Source organism: Mesoplodon mirus, assembly GCF_964341445.2.
Source record: "Mesoplodon mirus genome assembly, chromosome: 11".
Taxonomy (NCBI): domain Eukaryota; kingdom Metazoa; phylum Chordata; class Mammalia; order Artiodactyla; family Ziphiidae; genus Mesoplodon; species Mesoplodon mirus.
Window position 1 is genome coordinate 76,233,982 of NC_138987.1, and position 15,789 is coordinate 76,249,770.

The following is a 15,789-nucleotide window of genomic DNA, read 5'->3' on the forward strand; positions in this document are numbered from 1 at the left end:
ACAACATTAGAGATACAGTTTTTAGATTGACAAGGAAAGAATGATAGGAATAGCCATTTACTTCATTTAAAGACCATTTCCCCCAGTGAGTTGGCATTTAGTGCCTGCTCATATTATAGTAGGTGACATTAGGTTCCATAAAAAGTCCACGTTATGAGAAAAGCTAGATGGAAAGGAGCCAAGGGATTGCACTGAGTTCCTACAATGTGCTAGTCAATGTGTGTATAACCAAAAACTAAGAAATCCCATCAACTCTGACCTCTTATCCTCAGTGGGGTTGCAGGAAACCTCCACATTGCTCTCTGTATAGTGTTATCCCAGTTGCCTACAAAATGTAGGATGAGACGAGAGACCTTGATGCTCCTGGAGGCTGATCCAGTTGTTCTAGCTTTTGAATATAGCAGGCTATCAGCTTTATTGTATATGAGAAGATCAAGGATCAAATACACTTATAATATCAAAGAAAAACAATAGCTTTCAGAGACAAAAAAAGATTTTTAGGGAAGTTTACACTATTATTTCTAGTGTTGTATTTATTCAACAGGTAAGCAGGCAACTTTAGCTGGGACCGTTGCAGTGCCCATGGTGGGTTAATTCGATTCATTAAAACGAGGATTGCATTAGAGGTTTCAACTCCTTGGAACCTCATGTTAAGTCCATATTCTGGCTCTCCCCGCCTCCAGAAATAAAGCCAGGTCAGAGCAGGTGGCTCCCAAAGCAGCCCATTTGCCACAGCACATATCTGAAGAGGGGGGCTAGCCAATTAACTTTCCTCAGGTTTGAGACTCTGATGTTTCTTCATATGAAAGAGGACAAAGCATTGTCTCCCAAAATAAAGCATACAAGCTTCATTCTTCTTTCATTAAAATACTGTTTCCTTTTTTTAAGAACAGGCATTTCCTTCATGTTGGTACATTTCTAATCTAATTCAGCTAAGCGTATCCTCCTGCCAAAACAACCTTTTAGAAAAGATTACAAGTAGGAATGATGATAAATGGAGAAAATGGGCAAAGTTGACACACATTTCTTAATAAGATTGTGTAGAAATGTCAAAGCGAAGCATTCAGTTTCTAGTTTGAATAAGTGTTCACTTCGAGTAAATACATAAATCATAGAAATTCATAACTTTTTCCTTTTTTTGTAAGTACAAATCAACATAAAATACAGACACACTGCTCAAACTGATAAAATGGTACCATAGATGAAATGAATGAAAGATAACCAGTTTATTTACTGGAAAGAGTTATGCATTACACCATATGCAGTTGGTAACATAAACCAAGATAAAAGAATTGATGTATTGGCCTCGGTTATTTTCTTAGCACTGTAGTGCCTTTTCCAACCATTGAGTGCATGATCAAATACAAATACAAGCACATATTTTATGGATTCTCCCACGAGACATTCACTTAGGATTGTCAACAAAAAAGTTTAAAAGGACAAGCAAAAATAAATTCATAAAATAATTTTTTGGATTTAAAATAAAGGCATTTGTCTTCGAGAACAAGTTTCCTATGAAATTTGGATTTAAAAAAATAATTAGCAACAAAGAGTTTCTTAGGTCAGTCTTTTAGTCAAGTTTTCATATGGTACTATCATTAGGTGGAAACACTTCACATCATTTAACACTAAAAGGCATAATAACAAAATTGCAATTAAATGTAGGAATAACAGGATCATTACAACAATAATCATACAGTGTACAAATCAGGGTTGGCCACACATTACACAAGTGTTAATACTGGAAAGAAATACAATGTTAGAATTATGTATGGTTCATCACATATGCATAATCATGCAAATAAAAACACTGAGTAGACTACAAAAATATCATAAAATATTTTCAAAGAATTCTTTAATGACTAACAGTCAAACCATTGAGCTAAAAACTTTGTGACAATAAGTTAAAATCATTTACTTCCTCTAAGATTGGTGCACAATCATATCTTTGAACTCAAACAACAAAATGATTCATTCTGTCTCTCCATTATCACTGAATAATGATTTGTCAACAAAATGATGCCATTTCTCTTTATAGTTCTCTGATCTTTGTCTTAAAATGACTTTTTAAAAAGAAAAACAGTCACACTAGAAAGCATCAGATTTACTTCTCAGTGTTTTCATTAGAGAACCATAACGGAATCATTTTGAAAGAAAAAGAAGTTAAAATAAAAACGTGTTCTCAACCAATGTTCTATAGCAATTAAACTCCAATCACAGAAATAATCTGACTCAGCAGTTTATCCAGGCTTCAGTTTAAATAGGGCAAATTTCAAATAACTCCAGAGGAAAGGGATGAAAATACACCAGGGATTAGAGCCATGCATTTCAATATGGAAAGGAGACCAGATATAGGAAAGAATCTCCTTACATTCCTAATGGAGAAATCACAAGAGAAATAAGACTTTCTATAGTGTTCATATTATGAATATGGGAAAGCTTACATGATGTGAAATATCTCATGCAAACATTTCACAGGGCATACTTTTATGCACTCACACCCTTACACTAAAGGCAGTTAATTGCTGCTCTTCTTCATAAGTAGAATATTATTTCTGGAAAATCCTGATTAGGGAACATATCTTAATACTAAATATCTTTTTAAGTTATTCTTTGAGTAAGAAGGACAAAAGAGATGTTTAGATGAAATCTTTCAGATGTAAACATAATAGGATCAGGATACAAATGCAATGTATCAAGGACTGTGGCAGTTAACTTGTCATTCAAATAAAGATGAATTAAATTACAGATACAACTCATCTGGGGGCATTATTACAAACGATGGAAAAGGTCACTCAGGAGCTAGATTGGTCTTGTACGTCCACAGAAAGTGATTTTAAAATAAAAATTGCTTGTCAATATCAGTACTGATCATGTTATCTATCACATCTTCAATTTAACAGCTTTTTGAAGAACTATATTCTATTTAATGAAAACATATTCTTGTAAATTTTTTGAAATCTTAAATATAAGGACTATTTAAAATCACTCTGGTTTATAAACAAACAAAAAACATAGCGGGTAAATTTTTTAAATTATGAACTTTATCCTAAGAGTTCCTTTTGAATCTAGTCCTACTTTATATCTACAATATTAACACATTTGTGGCATCATGGGTTGAACCAGCACAGTTCCTTGGTGGAAATCCATCAGTTTCCCATGATGTGTCTTTCTGAGATACAGATTATGTCTTTTGGCTGATTGATTATAACAATTACACGTTAAATTTGCCATTCTTAACTCAATAGAAAATATATTTCATTTCTTCCTTTTCATATTTTGTAATTTCCAATTGAGAATTGTAAGGATTTTATTTAAAACAGAATATCAGGAAATGTCCATGTTCATAGCTGATTAATTTGACTGGTGTTTCATGCTTGTTTGAAACAGAAAGACTATCTGTACAGGAAAATTTTTCAAAGTATGGAAAAAGCAAATACTGTAGACTGAAGATCCTTTTAAGAAAAGATAAAATTTGAGAAGCATTTGCCCCCCTGAGGGATTGCATACCTATTTCTGAAGTATTCCTGAGGACGTTTGTTTTTTTAGACTCTGACAATTGAGGCTTTTTATGGTAAAATTACTACATTCTGGACAACTTTAAAGATATTATGAAATATAGCTGGAAGGAAAAATAATACTGACAACGCTGTTTTGTTTTTTACCAAATATCTTGGAAAAATTAAGATTGCTATCCTATTTTCAAGGGATAAAATATTTTATGACTAACCAGTATAACTTTAATGTATTTTTAAATTTTAAATAAAAGAACCATAGAATTATGGAATCCCAGAATTGTAATACATTATCGTACGATTTCTTGCCACATAACTCAATCCTTACTAGACAACCAGTAATATTTAATTCTTAAAAAACAAATCTTCCTTATGATTATCAATTTTGATGATTAATTTCCCACTGTTAAAAATCTCCTTCCAAGAGTTAATAAAATCCTTCAGAATGAAGACTTTTTTTTTTATTCTAGTCTTAGTAACGGCAGCCATAGTTGATACCTATCCTTTGTTAAATTTTCTTGATGATCACTATTGTACCTCTTCCTCCCTAGGCTAAAGTATAATCTTTATAAATAGATCTTTTCTTAATTATTTAACAACTTTCTATTTTCACCAAGTTCTCCAAATTCCTCTTATTGAAACAGAACTGCATATGAAAAAGGGATATGATGAATCATGAGTTGATTGGAAAGATTAATTCTGGGTCCTGTATGCCCCTGTGCACCCAGACCAAAGGCAATTTATTGCTCCTTTTTATTTTTTTAACTAAGAAAAATCCTCAGTAGTAAAGCATTTCTGCATCCTATTCTTTTCAGTATGGTAATTGTGCTTACTTTTTAAAGTCTTGCTAGTTATCTTTAATCTTTGCCCACTGTGTTTGCAATAATTAGCCAGTATTGTCACTATACTTCTATAGTTGGTTTTTCTTCCCCAAGTCTGTCTTCAACTAGTCTTACTGAGGTTTATTCTTTTTTATTTTCACTAGTTCTTCAGTTTTCCAGTTTCCTTTTAAATCCTGATGTTTCTTTACAGGTACTGATTTTTATCAATGCTACACACATTTGTCCATTTTAAATGCCTATAAATAAATATAGATATGGCTCAGTTTAAACTATACTAAGTGAAGCCACAGTATAAATACATGGAACTCTCTCTTACTGCTTAGGGACTACAATCTAGTTTTGTGCTGAAAATTAGAAATTTATTTCCAAGTTTCTATATCTTTCTGGCAAAGTTTGCTAAAATTAACATTTTTATAGAATTACTATTTCAAAACAAGCATTTCCCACTCTGTTAATATAATGAACTGAAATAAAACTAGTATATAATAGACTTAATGATAAACTTTTTATTGGAAGAAATAAATGTTTTGTCTATGACCCAGCTTTTCAGCTGGTCACAAATACAGCGTAAGAGAGCACAAATGCCCTATAGTTACACACAGACAATACTCACTGCTGAATTCCCTGCACCACTAACGAAACTGATGAGGCAATATAGGAAAATGTTCTGAGGTACTTTTTTAAAAGGCATATTTTCCCTCAGGCACAGTTTTTAATTAAAAGTCAACTTAGCAGCTATGCCACTTCTCAGGTCCAAACACATGATGCTTGAAAAAGAAAAAGCAGGGATGGGGGTGGGGGAGCTTCCTTTAACTGAACTCTAATAAAATCCACACAGTCTCACTAAGACTGGTACCAGGCAGATATAACACCAATAAAATAAAGAAAATGTTTAGGAATAGCAAGGCAATGCAAGTGGAAAGAGCAGAAGGTTAGGTGGCCATGATCAGGGCTTTATGAAGATTTGTTTTGTTTCTTTTTCCGTATTTTAACCTGAATCCCTATTTTGGTGAAGATTTCCAACTACTGCAAGTTGCATAATAAATGACACTGTTGAAAATAGCACTCATATGAGGAATTCAAAATCCCTTGGTTGCTTTGGTAACAGTGACCACTACTTAATAGGTGTACGACTGATGAGAGCTCCTGCTCTGTGCTTTATGACTTGCCGACTGGCTGCCACCTTTGATGGGCCACTCTACTAGTGCTCCACCACTTCCACTAAGTAAGCTGAGTGGCTCCTAGTGGATTGCCATTGGTAGAGCCCTGCATTGTTAACTACCTTTTGTGTTAACAGTGAGGATTGCTTTGTTCTAAAGAGAAGTTACAGATATCATTACACGAAAAGGTCAAACCGGTATGGTTTTAAACAAGTTAAGGCTACCTGACTAGACAAGGAATGAGGGATAGGAGCAGGTGTGTGGGCAGCACTTGATATAAGGAGCCCAAGAGTGTTAGACCTTTCAGCTCAGTTAGCTGTTTTCCTTGTTTGTCAGATTATGTGCAAAATAAATTTTGCTGTGAAAATCCACTGCCGTAAATTAAGTCATAAAAGTTACTCAGCAGAATCTGTAAATTAACTAGGAACATGTATTGTCTCAATATAACATAATGATTGTAGGCACCTGAGTGTTTGTCAAAAGTAGACAGTGAGCTAAGGTTTATTACCTGTTGTTTTTTTTGGCAAGGAAGATGCATTATGAAAAAAACCTAACAACAACAAAACATACAATTTTAATCAGAATTTGAACACTTTCTGGGTAAATTAATTAACCAAAGGCTAACTTACATCTACATATGCATATATTTTGCCATTTATACTTGATATCTTGTAACAAGAAATACTCATAGTAGACCCTGAATTGGGGAGAAGTAAAAAAATTCTGGTCATTAAATAAACACACCATTTTTTCCCTTCACGTTATTTAGCCTTCTTTAACATTATCACACGCACATATACACACACAAAGGAGCAGCACCAGTGCATCTACTTGTCTGCAATTTAAAAAAATTAAAGATGCCATCAGAAGTTGAATAAGTCAATGACTCATAACATAGTCTCCTGTTTAGATTTACTTAATAATGTCCAGTGAAGAATTCTAGTGAAATAAAACAAAACAAAACAGAAAAAACAGCAGACAACGAGCTACCAATTAGAAAGTAAGTGCATAAACAATATCAGTGTAGCAGCAAAATACAGTTATTGTTAACATTCCGATGCACCTCATTTATCATTTTGTGCAAGAAAGATGACCAGTCTGGCCAATTCCAGATTTCAGACTAAATTAAAATCATACTTAATTGAGCAAATTATGTGTATTTTAAAATAAATGAAGTTCACCTCTCATAGAAATGATTTTTATAGACATAAATCATGTGGCAAGTAAAGTACAAAGTAAATATCAATGACCAAAAAATTAGAATCAACTTCTGTAGCTGAATTTGAAGTGTAAGGAAAGATGATTTTACAATATATGTATTTTACATTGTCTGAGGCCTCTCTTAAGCTATCGAGGTAAAGCCAGCCATCTGAGATACATATTTCCTGTTTCGTTTATTTTGATTTAACTGAACTGTAGCCATTTGATTGCAGAAGTTTATCTGTGACTTAGAGAAACCATAAAGTGTTTTATCACACCGGAGTCTGTGCTTTGTGTTATTCTTCCCAACTTCTTCTCATCTTGCAAAATGATGGCCATTAATTCAATCAAACATCTAACCACCGAGAAGAAAACACCTGCTGGATCTTGGGCAGTATCCTGTGTGTGGCTACAAAACGTTCACCCCAGGTATTCGTCCACGGGAGATGAAGACTAGGGGTAAGGAGGCTTGGAGAGACAGTGGAGAGGGGCGCACTGCGAGCTGGAATGTGGCTGCTCATCGGGCAGAACTATGTCAGGACTGCAAATGAGAAACAACATGTCAGCCAGAAATGCATTTACAAGGGGCTAGACACAGTTGTAGGGGTTCAACAGACACATTCTCTTCACAGAAATTTTGCACAGAAAATGGCTTAAATCTAAAGCATGCCAAGACAACTGCAGATTTCCAAAAAAATGCCCCCCAAAAGAAAACTGAAACGCACTGGGGAAATAGTATGTGAACGCCTCCCCAGCAATCACTCTTTTCAATTTCTTCACACAGTCTCATTCCCCTAGGTCTCTGGGTTAGTTGCAAGATTTCTTTAGATCAGTTCTTTTCGAACTTTAATGATTGCATAGCAATCACCGGGAGTGATTCTGATTCAATAGGTCTGGGGTGGGACCTGAGAATCTGCATTTCAAAGAAGTTCCTGGGGACACAAACATGCTGGACCAAGGCTTTAGAGGATTCTACAGTTCTCTGGTAGATTCAATAGGAGAACTAATTTGCCTGTGGAAGTCTGATCTGCTCTAAGGGTTCCCCCTACCTGCTTTAGCTTGGTTGTGTAAATATGACAGAAGAGCAAGTATATAATGCAGGCTTCCAAAATGACCACTTCTGGGAGCCTCCAGTTTAAATGAACACAGAGATGCTCAGGCTCATCAACGTCTTGCTGAAAAGTATTGGAGAATAAGGACGCAAAATCATTGAATTTCCTAAAGTAATACTACAAAACAGATTTGGGTTCAGACCTCTTAAAATGTGACTAATAGGGGGAAAATCACACTATAGGTTTTTTTTTTTTTAATTGAAAAAGATTGGCATTTTTCTAAAACTCTGCTTTTTTCCTTTATACTTTGAAACTCAGTACCATAGAATAATTTCTGCCAGGAGTGTTACGTGAGAAATCTATTTAAGGTTTATTATTGTTATTTATTAATTTAATCATAATTTTAAAAAACCTAACACTATTATTCAAGTCATTAAAAATGAGCATTAAACAATTTTTATCTTTGGTATACTATGTATATCTCTTGAGTTTGTTTTTTTTTTGCGGTACGCGGGCCTCTCACTGTTGTGGCCTCTGCCTTTGTGGAGCACAGGCTCCGGACGCGCAGGCTCAGCGGCCATGGCTCACGGGCCCAGCCGCTCCGCGGCATGTGGGATCTTCCCAAACCGGGGCACGAACCCGTGTCCCCTGCATCGGCAGGCGGACTCTCAACCACTGCGCCACCAGGGAAGCCCTATCTCTTGCGTTTTAATACAGAATCATAATTATGTACCATACTGCTCTGCTTGGGGTCACCCTTACTTCCCAAACTCTTTGAACTGCTATAAATTTAGTTTAAATGGAGATATGCTCTTCTGCACTAGTTAGGACAACCAGTGATAAAAATGACTTTTCCTATCTATTTTAAAATGTGATAGGTAAACATGGGGGAGCTAGAGGTTCAACACAAGGACTAAGAAAATACTGCATGGCAGGCTTCTTCCTCCACCCTCCCGAAAGAGTCAGATGGCCTGGGGAATAGAGCAGCAGATAGACTTTCCCACAGACATAACGGAGTTTCTTTCTGTTAAATCTGCATGATTTAGAATGAGTTTCTTTTTAGGGGACTAAACATGTTATTCAGCATAAGTTACGGCAAGTAGCACAGGGTGGTCACATCGTACCAGAGGCGTAAGTGTTTCAAGACCCATGGAGTTCAATACTCTTCTTGATAAAGGAAGGCAAGCATTTCTGTTTGACCAGCTGAAGTGTGTAGTAATGGCTTAAACATGGGTTATAGCTCGGCCCAACACATTGTGTTGTTTCATGATAATTAAAATTTTTTTATTATTTCAGATTTCTTAAAGTGATAGATTATAAATATTTCATATTATAGTATTACTATTTTTAATTTGCATAAAATACAATTGCACTGTGTATATTATGTGACAGAAGCATATTTTTGGTTTACAGATTGAGGAATCACTTCTTGAATGTGAATACTGTATTTGATAAGTTCTAGTCAAATAATTTAATCATAATAATAATCATTTAATCATAATAAGTTCTAATCATTTAGTCAAACTGGTTCTCAAAAAAAAAAAAAAAAAAGGCAAGGTGAAATAAATTGAACTTAAAAAGATTCCTCGGGCTTCCCTGGTGGCGCAGTGGTTGAGAGTACGCCTGCCAATGCAGGGGACACGGGTTCATGCCCCGGTCCGGGAGGGTCCCACATGCCGCGGAGCGGCTAGGCCCGTGAGCCATGGCCGCTGAGCCTGTGCGTCCGGAGCCTGTGCTCCGCAACGGGAGAGGCCACAACGGTGAGAGGCCCTCGTAACGCAAAAAAAAAAAAAGATTGCTCATTAGCCTTTCCATTTCTTATCTAATTGAAATAATACAGCAGCCTTCTCTATTCTTTGCCCAAGCAAATTAGAGAGGTTATGAGAGACAGCAGATTTCTGTCTTAAGGAATGGTTAGGTACTAAGAACAGTTAGTGGTAGTAACAGCTATTGAGAGCACACTGTGGCCCAGGCCTGTGCCTTGCTGAATCCTCCCAGTAGCCATTCTCTTTCTCACTTTACAAGTAAAGAAACGAAATCTTAGCCAGCAAAAGCAACTTTCCAAAATTACGCAGTTAGTCGGTGTCAGAGGCGCAATTCAAACCCAGTCATGTGACTCCGGAGCTCATTCACTCCCTGAACTTCTGTTGCGCCCTGGCACTGCCCCACGCCCTGGGTGGGGTGGGGGCACCTTGTGGAGAACGGACTGCAGGCTAAGAGCCCACGTCCTTCTGCATTACACACGTAGAATCCCACTGAAATGGGTTTGAACGTTTATAATTATATTCAGTTACTTAATGACTGAAATTACTAATGGCGTTTGTATGTTAATGAAGAACTTTCCTGAAGTAAAAACCTGTTGCTGGAAGTGGTGGGAACAGCAGGCTGAGACATCAGTTGGAAGATGCTGGCTTGGGGCCTATTTAATCACATAACTTCTCCTGCTCACTTGATGTCCCACTTAAATAGCTGGCTGCACAACCACCTGAGAGACCAAGTCATCACTGGGGCTTTGGCTGCTGCTGTGTTTCCAGGGAGCACTTGTGGCTCCCCAGCTCTCAGCTCTAACCCATGACCACATGCAGCCTGCTACTGACATCTACTCCTCAGACATACATGGAAATATGTCTGGGCCTGCCCTTACTCAACAGAAGCCTTGCCCTGGGAGAAGAGCAACAGTTACATTAAAATAAGGAGAGAACAACAAGAAGGCTATAACAGCCACAACCAGACTATAAAAACTAGACACCATCGGAGGCCAAATAACTGGAGATGAAGGATTTCAAGAAAATGATTAGGTCCTGATGGGGTGCTCTGATGATGTGTGGAAGTTCGCCCGTGGAATTTACCATAAAGGTAAGTTCATAATGGATTTACAAAGCTTTCATTGGAAAAGAAATTGTTTAGCAAACTCTCCAGTTTAGCATCCAGGGAGTATGTAGACCTGCCTTTAAAATTCTTCAGTTAATCTTACATAAAAGGCACTATCACTACAAATATTCTTTTTTGAATGCCAATTACAATTTCTCCACCTTTCAATTTCAGTTTCATTGAACATACTGAATGGACAGAAAACAGAAACACTTTCATAAAGTTGTCTTGGAACAGACATCAGATATGCTTTATATCCTTCCTAATTGTTTGCCTGGGAAGTATATTCTAAGGACAAAAGACAAGCAATTCCAGGTTTTATATTTTGGACGGTAATGAAACGCTGGACTAACCAAGTATTTACCCACACAGGGGAGCTGAAGGCCACCTTAGGCTACTTGCCAGTGGCCAGTAAAATGAACTCTAGCTCTCCTGTATTTTCAGTGGGCATGTGTGGACTTCAGGAGTCCAGTGTGTGTCTGTGTAGCCCATATTTGAAATAAAACGTGGCGAGTGTAATTATGTATAGGCAGTCATGATGTGGGAAAGGAGAGCTTGGGGGTCTAACGGAACTGATGTACAACCGGGTGGGAAGAGTGGGGACATCAGAATTTACCTGAGAGTCAGGCAGTCTTGCCCCCCGGCTAGTTGTGAGCGCTGTGGCGGTACGGAGGCAGCAGGCTGCTGACAATCTATAAGAAACTGATAAATTAGACACGTATACGAAGAGACAACAGAGCAACGTGTTAGCAACAGTAACTTAAGCAGCTGCCTGAGAGATTTAGTGAGGAATGTGCATTCACACAGAAACATCTGGATTAAGCTTTTTTTTTTTCCCCTGAATGATGCCAATAGAAAAGACAAGGCTTTTTCCTTAATTAAATACAGTATTTAAAAATCAGTGACACCCACTTAGTCCTGAGAGTTCTCAAGTACCTTAGGACATACATGGCCATTCATATTTGGTATTTAGCTACATCTAAAAATAAAGGATCTCTTAACATAATGAAAGATCTTCAAGTTCTGAACCTGAACATGATGGTAATTACTTGCTCGGCAGTTAGATTTGCTATTCCAAAATGGTATGCATTGTCGGACACACTGGCGTATTGTCAATCCCATAGGTACATTGAGAAAAGCATGCAATACAAACTTTTCCGTGATTAATAGGAGGATATTAGAGAAGGAAATCATCTTTACAGTTTTCTGAAAATAGGTTTTATTTATCAAAAGCAAGAATTGTTAGAAATCTTAGAGTGTTTATTTTATATATATTAAATTGTCAGTAACTGGGATTGACAGAGAAAGCTAACCTGAATGGGAAATCTACTTTTATTTTTGTCATTTAAAAATCGTACACTATAGCTCACACTAGGCTGATAAAGCACTAGCTAGTAAAAGTTCAGGCTTTAGCTGATCAGTTATGTTACTCAGCTACTCGAAGAAAGACCATGTGCTGGGTGTTCTAAAATCATCAAAGAGCAGTCTGGTTACTGGCATCAGGCTGATGTACTAGGATCACCTGCGAAGCTAGTTAGAAATGCATACATTATATTTCTACAAAAAAGATTTTTCAACAAAGTTAAAATTAGAATTAAAAATTCAATAATTCTTAAATAACTGCAGCATTTCCTCTTGCTAACTGCTTAGACTATGTATTTGCTTAGCAAACCTCTTTCCCTATATGTTATATAGGTAATATTTAAGCCAAATTATCACAAATTCTGGATTTAAAGTCGAATTAATGAGCCTCTACTGAAATTTACATTCAAAGGCTTGAATCTAAGCATCACTTGTTCTAAAGCCAACATGTTCTCTATTGTAACAAAACCTGCTTGTATAACTCCAGAATACCAAAATTCATGAAAATTGCTCATGCTTTTGTATAAGACATTGCAAACACACTAAAGTTGTCTGTGATGCAAAGTAGAATATAAGATAGGCTTGATTTAAGTTCATTCAAGAGAACATCACTGAAGACAGAGACCCTTTTATAAGGTGGTCTTTGCTGCAGAGTAACTTATTAATTATTGGTTTTTAATAGGAGCAAGATCTGATTCGTTGAGTAGCTGGTGTTCAGATTATCATACTCAGTAAAAGTCTTTCAAATGTAAAAAGATTTCCATTTTCTTAGCTTTGGGGAATTCTTTCTATTTTTTCTTTGTTTTTCCATTTTGCAGCTTGATTAGCTCAATGATTCCCTTTTGTAGAAACTCAGGAGTCTTAAAGGATGAATTCCTTTATGCTCTTTTCACCTTTTTCAACGGCTGTGCTAAGGGATAATTTAGGAATTGTTGGACAAATTTAGACAACTATTTTGATGTGGCCACCAGACATGTTTAAATTAACCGGATGTGTGCTGCCCTCTTCTGTTATATTTGAGTAAATGCAATGAATACAAATGAATGTGAACACTTGGGAATCTGGCCTGTCTTTCCTATTGCCAGGAAGGTATAAATAAAGCTGTTCTATAGAGAAGTTTTTGTTTTTGTTTTTGTTTTTTGTTCTTTTATAGCAAAGTTTTGACCTCTGTGGAATGGTAAGCCCCAGAATTAGAGTAATTAGAGTTTTTAAATGGTCTAAATTCTTTTCCATCTCTCACATTAGATTTCTTTTTTCTTTTTGTTAATGCAGTCACAGATTATTGTTCATTTGAAATATGCTTTGTGATGAAATTTAGAAAACTGGTGAGCAGGACCACAATGCACTCTCTTAATTAATTGTTTAACATGTGGTGGCTATTTCTTACATTTGTAGTGAATATCAGTTTTTCCCTCTTTAGTTATATCACCTCTGGTTAATTATTATTATTACTTTGCATTTATTATTTATAAGTACTTAGCTAAGGGCTATCCTTAAAGAATAAAAACAAATTCCATAGATAAGATGGTGAAAGAGTAAAAAAAAAAAGCAATTTGAAAAATAGCTAATTGCTCTGACTCAATTATCTTCTAAATTCCTCTTCTGTGGTCAACAGTCTTCCAGTCATGGACTTGGCTAACCCATGTGTATTTAGCATGTACTTTGTAAAATGAAAGGGGTGGGTTGAGAGATTGAGAAAGTCCCTTCCAGCTATGAGATGCTGTGGGCTTTACATGATCTTACCTGTTCTTTGTAGGATCTACTCTGGTAGACTCATTCTTGAAGGAACTAGGCCTCATCTCATTGCTTTTGAGGGCATAAAAGATGAGAAGTATGTGACTTAAGGAGGAGGCATCTCAGAACACCAGAAGCCACTGCTGTCATCTGGGGCCACCAGAATTTGTTTCAACCATTCAGCAAGCAAGTTACTAAACTCCACTTATGTGTCTAAAACTGTGTTAGGTGGTAGAGATAAAAGGAAAACAGAAGACATGGTCCCTGGTCAATTGAGAAAGACAAGCATATTCAACAAACAAAGTGTCATGGCGATGATGATGGTGATGGTGATGATGATGAGATGTGGTGGTGGGAGCACTGAGCACTCGTTCATTGCTTACCATGTGCCAGGCACTGTGCAGGCACTTACTATGTGTGCTCTCCTTTAACCTCGCTTTATTAATCCCAATTTGTGAATGAGGAAAGGGGGACCTAGGTTAAGTAACTTGCCAAAGTTCACTAAGAGGTGGAGCTGGAATTTGAATCCAGGATTGTATGATCCAAGGGCTGAATTAGATTTTAAGGCACCTCACTGCAATGCTTCCCATGATAGGGAAATGTAGGGATCTCAGAGCAGAAACAATTCACTAATCTAAGTAGTCAGGAAATGCTTCCTGGAGGTTGTGACATCTAGGTTGTACACCTAGAAAACAAATGAGCAAATTAGCAAAAGAACTTCTTAGCAACTATAAACTCTTTATGGCCTCTACTACTGGTAATAAAATATTTTATAAAGTTAAAGTGTTTACTTGAAATGCTCAGAACTGAATTAGATAACACTGTACATTTATATTATAAGGCCATAGGCCTGAGAAATGTCACAGAACTCAAGAGATTGTTAGTGCCTCAAGGTCAGAGGTGAATAAGGGATATTATTGTTTAACAATCTATATGTCCTGGTATACACAGGAACTTATTTGACATTCCTCCCTAAACAAAGGCCTCCAGTAGGAAGGAAGGTAGAAAAGGGGAGAAAGAAGGAAGGAAATTATTTGGTGAGAAAGAAGGAAGGAAATTATTTGGTGAATCAACATGATGTAATTTCTCCTAGGAACTTTATATTAGTTTTAAGTCTCAGCAACACTCTGGAGTTGTTATTTGCACTATTCCTATCATGAGGAAAATAAGTATTTTTGATCTATGGGACTATATTAAAATCTCATGTATTCTGAGACTAGTTTTTTCTTTGACATTTTTCATGATCTCTCCCACCAAAAACAAATACAGAGCTTGGCATCACAGTACGGTCTCCGCAAACATTCACTGATTAAGTTAATACAAGATCACCAGCTAAGAGGTGGCAGAGCCAAGGTTTAAAGTGAAACGTTTCCGATGCTAAAGGCCTACTTCCTACTCACTCCTCTGTTTGTCTCTCGAATTGATGCCAGCTACCTCTAGAAACTATCAGAAACTATCAGACACATATTGTCAAACAAACATAAGAACTTCATCAGACAGTTGACTGTAATTTGAAGGCAACTAGTCACCTCAAAAACACAAAGCAAGATAAAAGGTGCAGGAATGGGGATAATATCCAGCTTCTATGAAGAGGTGGCTGAAATTAATGAATTTCATTGGCAGGAAGAGAAAGTCTTGTCATATGGTTTTCCCTCAGGCGTCTACTGCTTTTAAACTTTTCGATGCAATTTAGAAAACAAACCCATTTTCTAAAAGTCAGTGCCTTAGTGACTGCATGAGCCCACTGGTGACTGATTGGGATGGGAGGGAGAGCCTCATGGGAGGGGGGCCGGGAACACTTCTATGTTTTTGGCTCCACACATGGCTCAGATGGCAGTGGAGGGAGTTGATGAGGACAGTGTGCTGCTGCAGGGGTGGCTCCCTTGGTGCCTGGATGTTCTCAGGAGGGCAGAGCAGCCGCTCTTTGTGGCTAACAGTCTTCTACAGAATGGCCTGCGCCCCAGCCCCTGGTTTTCCTGACTTGAGAACTAATGCATCCTAACCATTTTGTGATGTCTTATTTTCCACACCACATCTCCTTCCTTCGTGACCA

The 15,789-nt window shown here is 37.0% G+C and overlaps 1 protein-coding gene across 2 annotated transcripts in view; it reads right to left on the reverse strand.

The window, feature by feature from the left end:
• Positions 1 to 7,101: 7,101 nt before the first annotated feature.
• BICD1 (BICD cargo adaptor 1) overlaps positions 7,102 to 15,789 on the reverse strand; it is a gene marked incomplete at its 3' end in the record, with an annotated part of 209,904 nt that continues 201,216 nt past the window's right edge. Inside the window, exons 9-10 of one of the 2 annotated variants that reach the window (XM_082634775.1) lie at positions 11,257 to 11,332; positions 7,102 to 7,258 (exon numbers count right to left, since the gene is read on the reverse strand). In XM_082634775.1, coding sequence (XP_082490901.1) covers positions 7,171 to 7,258; positions 11,257 to 11,332 — 164 coding nt within the window. The remainder of the gene's footprint in view (positions 7,259 to 11,256; positions 11,333 to 15,789) is intronic. The other variant, XM_082634773.1, reaches the window with a different exon arrangement.